Here is a 2,179-nt window from a genome sequence, read left to right as displayed (position 1 = left end):
AAAATATTAAAATATTATATTAAATATTTAATAATGTAAATCATTATTAATTATGATTTAATTTTACTTAGGCAAAGTTCCTAGATTTTAAAATCCAAAATATGGTCGGCAGCTGTGATGTTAAGTTTCCAATTAGATTAGAAGGTTTAGTACTCTCTCATGGCCAATTCTCGTCATATGAACCAGAGCTATTTCCAGGTCTAATATATAGAATGGTTAAACCTCGAATTGTATTGCTTATATTCGTTTCAGGAAAAGTAGTACTGACAGGTGAGTGTTCACACTTTATATTATAATATCTTTATAATATCTGTATAATAATTTATAGTTATATGTATAATTTTGTAGTAAAGTATATACGTGTTGCAAAACATTTTGGGAATATTTTTAAAGTCTTACAATTTTCAAATATAACTCATCCAGACCTGTGTAAGAATTTGGAAATTAAGCTTGGAAATTATTACATATTTATACTTAAATAATTATTGTATGTTTATATATGTCATCAGGTGCAAAAATTCGCAAAGAAATTTATGAAGCCTTTGACAACATCTATCCAATCTTGAAGAGTTTTAAAAAGCAGTGAATCTACATATTAAATTACAAAAGAAAAACTATGTATTTTCTTCTATAATTTAATATGACAATTTATTTCCAATCAACTCCATTTCTAATAGATTTTAATTATTTTTTTGTAATATATAAAGTCATGTAGATGAGCAAATTATGTTAATGTTGAGTTATTAAATATCTTTATTAAGTTCAACACATACAGGATGTCTTAAAATTGTTGGATATTCTTACTGTAAATCGTTTCTAGTTTCTATGAAACTGATCTTTTTTTTAATAAAAACTTGACGCACATAATTTTTTAATAATGAGCGTTGAAAATAAACATTTTTATTAATCAGATTATGAAAGAGAAAATAGGTGAAAAAATATTCTTCCATTCAGTTGTAAGTTTCTATGAAATAAATTCTTCAATCACTGAAGATGACGAGATCATCTTTATCATTGAATGAAAAAACTGCGATAAAAAAGTATCCACTGATTTTAGGGCATAATGTACAAAGCAATTGACTTATACAGATTAGATAATTTATAAAATATATGTCCGTTCATTTCTTCATAAAAAATATTAATTTTTTCAATATGTAAAAAGCAAACAGAGTGAAGGTACAACTTGTGTAATCTTACAACGATTTTGTTTTCACATTAGCTGCGTTCAGCGGACTCAATAGTTGAGAGAGCATTCACTCAACTGTTGAGTCTGCTGAACGCAGCCATTTATTAAATCAATTAATTGATTAATTGATGATAACTGAAATTCTAAAAAAATACATATAAAAATTATGTACATTGTAACCAGAAGTTTCTAAACCTTCCCTTTTTGCCTTCCTTAAAGATAATAGTGCATATAATTCTATATTTACAAAATAGTATCTTCTAGTAATACAGTGCCTCGAATAAGATTACATGAGTGATTAATGTGTATTTATCAATTTTAATTCTTAGCAGATACTGTATATTAAATAAGGAAGGAAAGTGCAGATACTGAAATGAGATTTTATAAATCCCATCATCCCATAAAATTCTAATTATGTAATAGAAAATATTAAAAGATTTATCATTATGTTTTATGATTATACTTTATGATATGATGTATAATATGATGTATAATTAATCAATAAAACTTTTTTTTTATTTTAAGTATTATATGTATTATAAATAGACATTTCAAAAAAATGTATATCTGCTAAGAGTTATTATTATATACATGTACACTTGGAAAAATTGTTATAATAATTTTCTCCAGTTCAATTGCTATTTATTAAAAGTAATTTGATATACAAATTTCGTCTTTTGAATGAGTATTACAATCATCCTTAATATTTTCTCAGCAAAATTATTATTTTTTTAATTATAAAATCTATTTCATTTATCAGAAAGCTCTTGAAATTGTTCAATTACATAGCAAAATTATACGACAGTATAAGGTCATCGAACTAAAACTTTCAATTCTTGAAAAAAATGCAGAAAAAGTAATTTTTTGCTAATATTAAATACTTATAATAGAATTTACTTGACTTATTATAAAAGGCTTAATATTTTTGTAAATCCATTTCGAATAGAATGTATATAAAAAGAAAAACTCACAATTAGTTTTTAAATACATGAG

At 24.1% G+C, this 2,179-nt stretch overlaps 1 protein-coding gene across 1 annotated transcript in view; it reads left to right on the top strand.

Annotated features, from left to right (window-relative positions):
- The window catches only part of LOC108684771 (TATA-box-binding protein), a 2,908-nt gene extending 2,322 nt beyond the window's left edge, over nt 1-586 (top strand). The window contains exons 6-7 of the mRNA XM_018189248.1: nt 72-270; nt 510-586. Of these exons, the coding sequence (XP_018044737.1) occupies nt 72-270; nt 510-586 (276 nt within the window). The remainder of the gene's footprint in view (nt 1-71; nt 271-509) is intronic.
- The last annotated feature ends 1,593 nt before the right edge of the window (nt 587-2,179 follow it).

The sequence above is a fragment of the Atta colombica genome, unplaced genomic scaffold (assembly GCF_001594045.1).
Source record: "Atta colombica isolate Treedump-2 unplaced genomic scaffold, Acol1.0 scaffold140, whole genome shotgun sequence".
Classification (NCBI taxonomy): domain Eukaryota; kingdom Metazoa; phylum Arthropoda; class Insecta; order Hymenoptera; family Formicidae; genus Atta; species Atta colombica.
The sequence above is the reverse complement of the archived record's forward strand: the minus strand, read 5'-3'. Positions and strand labels throughout refer to the sequence as shown.